The sequence below is a fragment of the Triticum dicoccoides genome, chromosome 3A, assembly GCF_002162155.2.
Source record: "Triticum dicoccoides isolate Atlit2015 ecotype Zavitan chromosome 3A, WEW_v2.0, whole genome shotgun sequence".
Taxonomy (NCBI): Eukaryota; Viridiplantae; Streptophyta; class Magnoliopsida; order Poales; family Poaceae; genus Triticum; species Triticum dicoccoides.
Genome location: NC_041384.1, coordinates 25,481,690 through 25,492,236, shown reverse-complemented (window position 1 = coordinate 25,492,236; position 10,547 = coordinate 25,481,690). Strand labels below are relative to the sequence as shown.

The 10,547-nt window shown below is 45.2% G+C and overlaps 2 protein-coding genes across 2 annotated transcripts in view; both read left to right on the top strand.

Annotated features, from left to right (window-relative positions):
* The first annotated feature begins 1,941 nt into the window (after positions 1-1,941).
* On the top strand, positions 1,942-3,417 carry LOC119271058 (acyl-acyl carrier protein thioesterase ATL4, chloroplastic-like). The gene is made up of 5 exons (XM_037553026.1): positions 1,942-2,158; positions 2,467-2,576; positions 2,664-2,773; positions 3,022-3,117; positions 3,227-3,417. The coding sequence occupies exons 1-5, from the start codon at positions 1,944-1,946 to the stop codon at positions 3,341-3,343; spliced, it is 648 nt and encodes a 215-aa protein (XP_037408923.1). The 5' UTR covers positions 1,942-1,943; the 3' UTR covers positions 3,344-3,417.
* Positions 3,418-7,555: 4,138 nt separating this feature from the next.
* Positions 7,556-10,547, top strand: part of LOC119266822 (actin-interacting protein 1-2-like) — a 5,273-nt gene continuing 2,281 nt past the window's right edge. Inside the window, exons 1-4 of the mRNA XM_037548104.1 lie at positions 7,556-7,994; positions 8,607-8,768; positions 9,189-9,375; positions 9,851-10,276. Of these exons, the coding sequence (XP_037404001.1) occupies positions 7,603-7,994; positions 8,607-8,768; positions 9,189-9,375; positions 9,851-10,276 (1,167 nt within the window). The 5' untranslated portion in view covers positions 7,556-7,602. The remainder of the gene's footprint in view (positions 7,995-8,606; positions 8,769-9,188; positions 9,376-9,850; positions 10,277-10,547) is intronic.

The window sequence follows — 10,547 nt, the reverse complement described above, 5'->3', positions numbered from 1 at the left end:
TCCAGAACTTCAACAACTAAGGGCAATAATTGGCAATGTTGTCTTGAAAAAATATCTCAGACATCAATTTTGTAGTCATGGGTATGAAATTTGCTTCCAGCATGGGTATGAAGCATGCAGAATCTAGTCTCAACATGTTCGACATCACCTGAACATCATCATATCTGCAACCAATAAAAAAATTATATAAGTGCAGCAGCTATAGAAACATCTCAGATCACCACTGAAATTATATAAATGCTGCTCCTGATTGTCGTGAAATTTCTGCACCAGAGGGAACAAAACAGTACAAAGAGGAACAGAGAAGGGAGAGATGGTGTTGTTGTGGGACGTCCGTTGTTGTGCACCCTGGGCCCTCACCTCCCGGCCCTGCAACATCAAACCACGGCCACTGCAGGGCAATGACAAATGTCCCTCTCCCTCGCTCTAAGCTCTAGCGACACAAGCCAAACAAGCTAGTAGAACCGACCAATTTTTTCTACAAGCCAGAGCTGGATGACCTCCACAGGATATTGCAGCGTGAGATTTTGGTAGACATCCGCTTTGCCAACTCCATTGCGGCGGCGCGACCTTAGCCCGTTAGCCACGGGCGTCCTCCGGCCACCGCCGCACCGCCACCCCACGCATCGATGATGGAGATCGGTTCCACAGGGAAACCCTTGATTTCAAGCCGCTTTAGGATTTATGGTTGGGGAGGGGCTTGGGGGAGTTGCTGCGGCCTGCAAGCGTGGTCGATGGAGAAGGAGAAGCCGTCGAAGGTGGTGATCGTCTACGTACGCCATAGGTGGGAGGATTGGGCGGCGGATGATCGGAACGAGTTCCGTGATGGCAGTCTCGAAAATTGACGTGGGGGACGGGACAAAAAAACAATCTACGAAAAAAAAACCAGCGAAGGTGGGACGAAAAAAATCATAATAGATGGGACAAAAATTGACCGACGAAGACTACCAACTGCTTCATTAAAAGTAAAGATGTAGGGAAACCACAGGGACCCGGGCCATGGCGAGAGAAAACACTGAACTGCTATGAAATCTCCACGTGCATTAAAAGAGTTTCACGTGACACCATCATTAATTGGCCATTCTAGAGCCATCCGTGGCAGCATCAGTAAGAGTACGCTTTATATTAAGTCTAAACTGGCATTAATTTCTGAAGTACTACTACTGTAGTCTGTAGTACCCCCTTCGTTTCTAAATCTAAGTTTTTTTAAAAGATTTCAGTATGATACATATAGAGTAGATGTCTAAATCGACACTCAAAAAATGAATTTATGTAGATTAATATGTAGTTTATAAAATCTCTCTAAAAAGGTTTATATTTAGAAACGGGGGGATAGATGATAAAGAACGTACGATCACGTACTTCATTCTCCACCGAAAGGCTCAGAAATGAATTATCGATACTAGAGTGCGGCGTTTCGATGCCTAGACTCATCTACACCTGGTCAGGAAAAAATTCAAAACAAATACTAGAAAAAATCAACAAATTCTAAAAAACTTTTGTGTAGTAGATAATTTGATGTGTGAGGTTCGCTTCAATCTTTAAATCATTTGAACATCTGAGTAGCTCTCAGGAAAAAAGACAAATCGGGTCAGAACAGTATATAAACAGTAAACTATTTTACAGACCCCGAATTTGTCTTTTTTGTTAAGAGCTGCTCAGGTGTCGAAATGATTTGAAAATTAAAGCGAACCTCACACAAAAATTATCTACCATAAAAAATTGAATTTTTTTAGTATTTATTTAAAAAAAATTCGTGAGCGAGGGTGCAGATGAGCCTGTGCTCAGAAATGAATTGTCGATACTATTACTACTTCATTAGGCGGGCATCTGTACCACGCGTCAAGAATGAAACGACACACAGCGTGCACGCACGCGCGCGCACTATATATATGGGCTTGCACACGCCCCATGAGATCAAACAATACAATTCCATATTCACCATGCAGCAGTCTCCTAATAATGTGGCTCCCAACACCAAACACCCACCACCTTCCTTGGTCCGTGCTGGAGCTAGAGCCAACTGGTTCCGCTCCGGCCACCTCGCCATGATCTCCGGCCAATCACGTCGAACCCGCCGTGTGAAGGCCCTTGCCGTCCCTGCGTCTGGCTCCCGGGACGTCTGCAGCGACAACATCAGCCAAGAAATAAAACCAAGGTTCTTCCGGATGAAATTAGTTTTCCAATAATTTGTTGACTTAGGATGCAAATCTGTGATCTTCAGGATACCCTCTCGCCCTCTTTATTAGTTCAACCAAATGAACAAGAATTTCAAGAGTGAAATAATTGAACTAATTAAAAAGGCCATCCATGGGGGTACCATTTGCACCTCTCAAAGAACATTTGGTCCAATAGCTTCGTGTCTTTTAACAAAGTACTCAAGGCGATACAAGCAAAACGAGTTCACGCCTACCCTCTGCATAGTCCAATGGCTTCATATATTTGTGTTTTTGGCGTTGCATGCAGTTCAATTAGGGCGGACAAGTTCTTCCAAGTGGAGATGACCGTTCGTGACAACGATCTTGACCAGTATGGAGTCGTTAACAACGCCATTTATGTCGCTTATATCCACAACGGTTGGCATCCAAGTGACATTTAAGCATAGTAGAGCTTGGGTTTTACTCTTGTACACAGTGTTGATTCTTGCTTAAAATCACATGCAGCTCGAGAGGAGCTGGCTGCGAGCATTGGCTTCAGCATGGCCTCCGTAGCACGCACAGGCAACGCGATGGCACTCTTGGAACTGAACCTCAAGTACTTCAAGCCTCTACTGGTATGTGCATGGCACGTCTGAAATCTCTTCTTTCTGAGAGTGTCACATCCGAAACCTCTAAGGCTCTGCTCGCAGTGGTTGTAAAATCAGTGTGGCCACCGGTATCTAGCTCAATTTTGAACTAAATACCGGTGACCATGCTAATTTTACAATCATTCCAAGCAGCCCCTAAGGTTGGAAATCTCGAGGTTCTTATTTCCAAGCCCCAAAATCTCTTTTAATAACCATGTGCATTGATTATTATCCAGCAAGGCGCCAAATTTGTCGTCAAGGTTAGGGTTGTCCAGATAAAGGGTGCGAGGATACTTGTTGAACATTTCATCGAGACACTACCGGGTCATGAGGTATGTGCAGAAACGATGGATATTGAACGCGCCGTTTCCCTTATAGTGATCAGTCCCTCCTACTGATCAACCCCACGCGTGCGTGTGTGTTGATCTCCTCTAATGGCAGCTTATTTTGGAAGCGACGGCGACCGTCGTCTGCCTCAACAAGGACTACCGTCCGACCCGCGTCTTCTCGGAGATGTCATCCAAGCTGCAGCAATTCTTCTCAACCCGGGACGGCTAGCGTGAAGATCAGCTTACAAACTATCTTGTGCGTGCGTATATGTGTCTCAAATGAATAAAAGTGCATTTACATTACGTGGCGTGTGGGAGGCTCTCCAAAAGAAAATTCATTATTGGTTCTAGGCCAAATTTTCATTAATCCCGTGCTCATGCAAGGAGCTACGTAGAGGCTGAAGATCAGTGGAACATCACCTCAGTTGTCGCTAGGTCCAAAGAAAGAAAACCGAAGAAAAACTTTCACCGTCGAACTCATTATTCAAAATCATCTGCAAAAATATATATATATTCAAAAACAAGTTATTGAGAAACGATTATGCTTTTATGTGCATTTTGTGGAGGCGAAATATTATATCCAAGTTATGAAACTACACAACGAGCTTGAAACAACTCCTTCAACGACCCATATATGCACAAGTTTGCCATGGGCAACCATCACCATCGTTTGTCGGCTATTAGCAATATGCACAAATCAAGCAATAACTTTATGCAAACCAGAATCGATACAGTTGATACAACAATGAGCAACTTGTTTCTTGACAATATACAACCACGAGCAACTTGTTTCTTGACAATATACAACCACGAGCAACTTAAGTGACCACATGTCGCCATGCCTGAAAAATATGGCTTCATGTGCTGTTTCCTGGACAAATCAATGCATGATATGATGGGTAATATGGCCCGACAAATACTATATGAGTAGCACTAGCACAGCCTCAGATTGGCTGACATAACGTCAGATGACTTAGGTCACTGACATGTGGGGTCACAAACCTAAGTTAATCCTAACCAGCATCACACATAAGCACTGAGCTTGAAAAAAATATGTGACAGACGGAAGAAAACAAACGCAGCTAATGAGTCATAAACTAGTATCTTGATTGTAATTAGTATAACTAACAAAGCTGAATATAAGTTTTTTTTTGAAAAAACTTTCGATCTATTCATTAACTATCAAGGAAGTACAACAAACATCAGAAGTAAAAATTGCATCTAAGTCGGTAGCCTACCTAGCTACGATTACAAGCACTGGAGCGAGCCGAAGGCACGCCGTCCTCATCGCCCTTTCATCATCGGAGCCGAGCAAAACCTTGTTGTACTAGATAGTCTGGAAGTCGTCGGGCTAAGGGCCCAGGGACCCGCACACCGCAACAGCAACCGCCGCCAATGAAGAGAAGCGTAGATCGGAAGGATCCTACTTGTAGACACACGAAAATAGATAAACAAGGATCAGATCCACCGAAGACAAAAATCGACCGAATCTCGCGAGATCCGCCAGAGACAAACCTCCACATGCCCTACGACGATGCTAGAAGCATATCAGGGCGGGGCTAGACGGGGAGAACCTTATTGCATCTTCAGAGAGTTGTCACCGTCTCGTCTTCCTGAGCAGGACACAAATCCTACGAAAACTCAAAAAACACCTAAAAAGGGGCCATTTCGCCAGCAAGGATCGGGATCCACCGCTCCTCTAGCCTCTAGGCATGGCCCTAAAGCCACATGAGACGAGGCAACCCGGCGGCTGTGCTGCAGGAGGTAGCAGAAAACCTAAGTTGTGTGCGTTGTGCGCGTTAGTAGCGAGGATAAGCTGTGAACTAATCCCGTGCTCATGCATCGAGCTACGTAGAAGCTGAAGATCACTGAAACATCACCTCAATTGTCGCTAGGTCCAACGAAAGAAAGCCAGACAAAAACTTTCACCGTCAAAATCATCCACAAAATATATATTCAAAAACAACTTATAGAGAAACGATGATGCTTTTTATGTGCATTTTGTGGAGGCGGAATATTATATCCAAGTTACGAAACTACAGACGAGCTTGAAACAACTCCTTCAACGACCGATATATGCACAAGTTTGCCATGGGCAACCATCACCATCTTTTGTCGGCTGTTAGCAATATGCACAAATCAAGTAATAACTTTATGCAAACCAGAATCAATACAGTTGATACAACAATGAGCAACTTGTTTCTTGACAATATACAAGAATGAGCAACTTGCTTTTTGACAATATACAACAACGAGCAACTTAAGTGACCACATGTCGCCATGTCTAAAAAATATGGCTCCATGGGCTGTTTCCTGGACAAATCAATGCATGACATGATGGGTAATATGGCCCGACAACAACTATATGAGTCGCACGGGCTTAGATTGGCTAACATAACATCAGCTGGCTTGGAGCAGCGAGTTGCTACCCCAAGCACCAGCTTGGAGTGATGACTTGCTCCTGCGCTTCCCCGCCTGCAACCACACCCATGATACTGACGGCTTGGGGTGGCGGGGGAGGTGGAGTAGCGAGTTGCCTTGCTCGTATCCGGCTGGCTCGATGGGCCACCCAACTAGTTTTTATGGCGGAGAACTCCTCTTTCTGCTCGTCAGATGCCATTGAAAGTGTTGAGAGTCTGGTGCAAGGAGGAGATGTGGAGCTGAGGTGTGGTGCAGTTCTTACCCGGCGTCTGGCCTCGTTTAAATAGTGGGCAGATGAGAGGAGCCAATCAACACTGTGTTTAATGCCGGCCGGCTTGCGAACGGACGTGTGGCCGAAGTAGGTTTTCCTTGGCACACGCGCGGGTTCAATGCAGATAGGAAACCGCTTGAATGCGGCGAGGAGGCCTGTTTAGCTAGTCGTGCAGCGGTCGGCGCTCTCTCGATTGACGTTTCGCTTCAATACCGGCAATGAGAGGTCGCGTCCGCTCTGGGCCGGCGTCAATGTGGGCGGCCGCTCTACCAGCGACATAAATGTGGGGCAGCTGGCGTCAGGCGGGAAAGCACGCTGACGAGGAAGAAAGGTTTTAGATGGGACAAATTAGTCAAACGAAGACGTGGCAGCGGTTCGGGCACCCATAACCCTCACTTTTGTCTTCGATTTACGAGAGAAAATATATTGGAATCATAGAGCAGACCGATACATGACCGTATTGAATAATAAAACACGTCCGTGCCTGTCCCGATGTACCCGGGTAATTTTTTTGCGGGAAATTACTTGTATTACTCATGTAGCCGAGCTACTAGCGGAATTACACAGTTTAACGACCTCATCAGGTCCAGATCCGAGCCACACCATGGTACGACCCGTAGTTCTACCAAAAGATGCCAACAAATGGTTTACATTGTTTTGACTACGATAAATGTGAGTAATACAAGAATTTCGTTGATCCATGAGTATTTTGATTTCATGAACCATGAAACTGTTCGCAGATCTATCCATTTCTCCCTTCTTCAATAGATTGATAGCCTCCAAGCAATCGGACTCAATGTCTATAGGTAGCTCGCTCCATTGTAAAGCAAGTGACAGACCCTCTCTGATGGCTGCAAGTTCAGACTCTAAAGCATTGAGGCAATGGTACAGATGATGACAAGCACTGAGGACTATATTACCGTTGTGATCACGCAAGATCATGCCGCTGCCAGCAGTACCGTCCGCCGAAACAAAGGAGCCATCTGTATTGAGTTTCAATCGTCCTTCTTCAGGTCTCAGCCACATAGCTGGTGGAATTACCAGTTCAGACGTAGCCGCAGGTGCAACAGAAAAAGAACAATCCAGCATAGCAGATTTTCCCTTCAAGGGGTCTTTCTCTTGCTCTTTGGCGATTGTCAAAATGGACTGAACATAGCTTCTAAGAAAGCGTACAGAAACCTGAACTGGCGGTGCTGGTTTATCATGTACTACCTCATTCCGAACATACAAAATTCTCCATAAGAGCATAACCAGGTGCAGGCGCTGCTCATCAGGCAATTTGCACAGGGCATGGAGAAGCCATTCCGGGCCCGTATTCATCATGTCTTTAAGATCGGGAATAGGCCAAATATCAGCCATTGCAAGCCAAAGATTCCTGGCATTGGAACATCGACACAAAGCATAAAACGTGTCCTCTTTTTCAGTGCCACAAATTGAACATAAATCCACAACCTCCAGCTTCCTAGCATGTACCCGGGTAATTTGAGGGTCGATGCCCTTCCAACGCACACTCAGTTCACCGCGATTATTTGTTTAGTGTTTATTACACATGCTCTTGGTTGATATACGGTTACCTCCAATTTATCATCCTTCCCCCGGCTCGACCTATTCCTTGCTCTGACTGACCCGTGGACCCGTCTACGGCAGACCCCACACGTCAACCGCATAGCAGAAATCCTTACGGAACCCAAGCATTCGTACCCAGACGAGCCCCATCGCGTTCCGTAACCGCATAACCACCGTCCACTCCCGTCCCACTCCTCCCTCCCTCCCAGATCAATCAACCAAGCCCAAAAATGGCGCAGCTGCAGGAGACGTACGCGTGCTCGCCGGCGACGGAGCGCGGGCGCGGGATCCTGCTGGCGGGGGACGCCAAGACGGAGACCATCGCCTACTGCTCCGGCCGCAGCGTCATCTTCCGCCGCCTCGACGCGCCGCTCGACGCCTGGGCCTACACGGAGCACGCCTACCCGACCACCGTCGCCCGCTTCTCCCCCAACGGCGAGTGGGTCGCCTCCGCCGACGCCTCCGGCTGCGTCCGCGTCTGGGGCCGCAACGGCGACCGCGCCCTCAAGGCCGAGTTCCGCCCCATCACCGGCCGCGTCGACGACCTCCGATGGTCCCCCGACGGCATGCGCATCGTCGTCTCCGGGGACGGCAAGGGCAAGTCCCTCGTCCGCGCCTTCATGTAAGCGGATCGCGCGCGCGCACCTGCCCGCTCTCTTCCCTTCCGCATCGATCTCGGTCTGGAAGGATTTGGGGATTAGGCATGCGCAATTTTTTTTATCATCGATCTGTCAATTAGGATGTGCACATCTAGCTAATGCTAGTATATGAGAGTGATTTATGATAGACATCACATGGTGGAGTCGCAGATTAGAAGGATAACGTGCCATTGACATTGGGGTTATAGATCCCCTGTAATTACAATGATCATAAGGCAGGTAACACAATTTGTTGTCATGATCTGCCCCTAAGAAGTCAATTCTGGAATGCATTCTGCGAGGATTTCCCCCCTTCCTGTAATTGGGGTGACTTGTGATGGAGGAAATGGGGATATCCTCTTCCCTCTTCTTTTTGGGCGGAAGATGTTGATTAGAATAACAGACATGCCATTTTCTTTGTGTTTGACTTCAGTAACGAATGGTGATCGTACTCATTTTGTTAGCATCATGTGGGCATACCAGCCATATGTTATCATGGAAGGCGGTGGTCATTCAAGTTCATCCTATCATGAAACTCTTATGTGTTATTTCACTCCTGGTATGCAATCTTATGCTAAGTTCTCTGAAATGCGTAGGTGGGACTCTGGCAGCACTGTCGGTGACTTTGATGGGCACTCAAAGAGAGTTTTGAGTTGCGATTTCAAGCCAACCCGACCATTCCGCATTGTGACATGTGGTGAAGATTTTCTGGCAAACTACTATGAAGGACCACCATTCAAATTCAAACATTCCATAAGGTCAGCTGTGATTGCTGACATTCATATTTCATTACTTTAACACCGACTGGAAAGTGTGTTTTCATAGTTTTTCGGCTCGCAACGTTTGTTTGCTTTAGCTTTCTGGTTTATTGCACATAAATCAGATATTTATACTTGATACACATTATGTGTTCACGTATTAACCTTCTGTTTGTCTCTGTATATACATAAATGAGATTTTTAGTACTTAGAATCTCCATATTGCTCCCTAGTCCTCACGTGCATGGTGTAATGATTTCCACTCATCGCAGGCTATGTAGGAATCATGTTGGCTGCATATTTCACAAATACTTCTTTTGCTTGTCAATTTTTATGGACCGATGCTTCATCTTGTAATTTATTTACTGTCATGCACCCCTACACATATATTTCACATCTTCCTGTTTCTTTGAATTTCAGGGATCACACCAACTTTGTTAACTGTATCCGGTATTCACCTGATGGAACCAAGTTTATCACTGTGAGTTCAGATAAGAAGGGTTTAATATATGATGGCAAAACTGGAGATAAGATTGGAGAGCTATCCAGTGAAGGCAGTCACACTGGGAGCATATATGCTGTTAGCTGGAGTCCTGACAGTAAACAAGTAAGTTTGATATGAATTGCTCCCTGATATCACTTACTGTATCATCCGTACTTAATGTCTCCAGTTTATGGTCCATCAATTTTGGGTTTGGTCTATTGTTGAAATGATGAGTTCCTTTGTTAGGCATGATTGCAGAGCCAACCACAGATTCAGTTTACATAACATAATGCCATTAATCATAAAACATGTGCTATCTATATTGTTGTTTGTTGGTAGAATATCTTCAAATCCTGGAATTATATATCATGTACCTAGGATGTGCATGCATCATTGTCTACAGCTGAAACTCCAATCCAATTTTTAACTAGCATAGTGCTTCAGCGGTAGCAATATATCTTTGCTATCCATCAATCAGTTTGTCTCGCTCTAAGTAATTATGTTTGATATGTGTACCTATTCTTAATGGCGGTATCTTTGTTGCTCGTACCTTCAGGTCTAATCCTAATGTCACTCTGTTTGTTGCTCGTACCTTTAGGTTCTAACAGTTTCTGCTGATAAAACTGCGAAAGTATGGGATATCAATGAGGATGCAAGTGGAACATTGAACAGAACTTTGGTTTGTACTGGTATTGGTGGTGTCGATGACATGCTTGTGGGCTGCCTCTGGCAGAATGATAATCTTGTCACAATCTCTCTTGGTGGGACATTTAATGTCTTCTCCGCAACCAATCCAGACAAAGAGCCAGTATCGTTTGCAGGACATTTGAAGACTGTTAGTGCTCTGGCACTTTTTCCTCAAAGTAACCCAAGAACTATGCTATCTACAAGCTATGATGGGGTTATCCTAAAATGGATACAGGGTGTCGGATATGGTGGCAGGTTGATTCGTAAGAACAACACCCAGATCAAATGCTTTGTTGCCACAGAAGAGGAGCTGATCACTTCAGGGTATGATAACAAGGTAAGAACTAAGAAAACCCAAGGTGGTCCATATGCTTAGTGTTATCAGAATATATGTCAGGATAAATGTAATTTGTATTTTGGGGAATATTTTCTCTTAATGGTATGCATAGGTTTAAGAACAGAGTGATAATCATTGTTTGTATGCTTAGCCTAAGGACATGATAGGCTTACCAAAAGAACCATGACTTGCATTTGAAGCCTATATTCGGTCAGCAATGTTGTGATATGCTTCTAATACATATGTATCTCATTGTTGGTAATAGATCTGT